The sequence below is a fragment of the Frankliniella occidentalis genome, unplaced genomic scaffold (genome assembly GCF_000697945.3).
Source record: "Frankliniella occidentalis isolate FOCC.00 unplaced genomic scaffold, Focc_3.1 Scaffold80, whole genome shotgun sequence".
Classification (NCBI taxonomy): domain Eukaryota; kingdom Metazoa; phylum Arthropoda; class Insecta; order Thysanoptera; family Thripidae; genus Frankliniella; species Frankliniella occidentalis.
Genome location: NW_026267210.1, coordinates 79,967 through 81,033, shown reverse-complemented (window position 1 = coordinate 81,033; position 1,067 = coordinate 79,967). Strand labels below are relative to the sequence as shown.

Below are 1,067 nucleotides of genomic sequence, written 5' to 3'. Positions count from 1 at the left end.
AGTCTGGCTGTCGGAGCTGACGTCAGGGAGGGAGGGCGGCGCGCGGACAACAGCCCCCCCGACTCGAGACATCCCTCTCGCGTTTCTTTCGCATCACGTTTATAACCGGCGCCCAGCGGGGTGCGTCGCCGATTGATCAAAGTGTGCAGTTGCGCGGCGGCGGGGGTAGAGGGGCGGCGGGGTGACAGCTCGAGTGGCCAGCTGACGAGCCACCCTCCACGGGGCGAGGGGTCGGCGGGGCAGGGGGTTGCCGTGCGGTTATGGACGGTGGGAAACGGGGACACTGACCCGCCACAACAGGAGGACGAGCCCGGTGACAGCTCCAAACCGGACAGGTCCCCGCATACAGCAGCTCCGCGGGGCGAGAGAGGCCTCACGGCGAGGGGGCGCGGGGGCCCGTGACCCGGCCGCCCCCCCGGGGCCCTGGGGGCCGCAGGCCAAGGGGCAGGAGGACAGGACAGGGGCGACACTGGGGTCATGCAGTGACAACCCCGGCAGCGCATCAACAGGTCCCGTGCAGGGGCATGATGCCCGGGCATCCTCAGCCAGGCGCATCAGCGATAATTGACCAGAGGCCGTCGCACCCACCACCGCGCCCCGCGGCCCCGCGAGGTCCGATCGGCCGGCCAGAACTAGAGTCCAGCCAGGGCCCGCCCCGAGGGGTGCCACCCACTGTATGCACGGCTGTCAGTGAACAAACTAGCTGTCTTCGAAACTAAATGTAAGCCATCCGAGGCGAAAGGAAAAGAATCGCGGGTTTACCGAAGTGTGCCATGAGGACAATCTAATCTAATAATGTGGCTAAGTTACTTTCAAACTCTAAAATGTTCAGGACTTTGTTTAAATTTTCAACAGAAGGGGGACAAAGTTGCATAAAGCAATTTCAAAACATGGGGCACCACTCGGTTGAGACGGATTCTAACTGGAATAAAATAAAAGCTGATGAGACTCACCTTCCACCTCTCTGCACACTTCTTTGAGAACTCGGCAAACACCACATTTTCATCTGGGTGCTGCTTCTTGTGCTCCTCCCTGCAGGTCTGCACGAAGAAGGCATACGCCGTCAT

The 1,067-nt window shown here is 61.1% G+C and overlaps 1 protein-coding gene across 2 annotated transcripts in view; it reads right to left on the bottom strand.

The window, feature by feature from the left end:
- Positions 1 to 1,067, bottom strand: part of LOC113206251 (high mobility group protein DSP1) — a 14,346-nt gene that overhangs the window by 7,376 nt on the left and 5,903 nt on the right. For both annotated transcript variants that reach the window (XM_052269003.1, XM_052269002.1), the window contains exon 3: positions 954 to 1,038. In XM_052269003.1, coding sequence (XP_052124963.1) covers positions 954 to 1,038 — 85 coding nt within the window. The remainder of the gene's footprint in view (positions 1 to 953; positions 1,039 to 1,067) is intronic.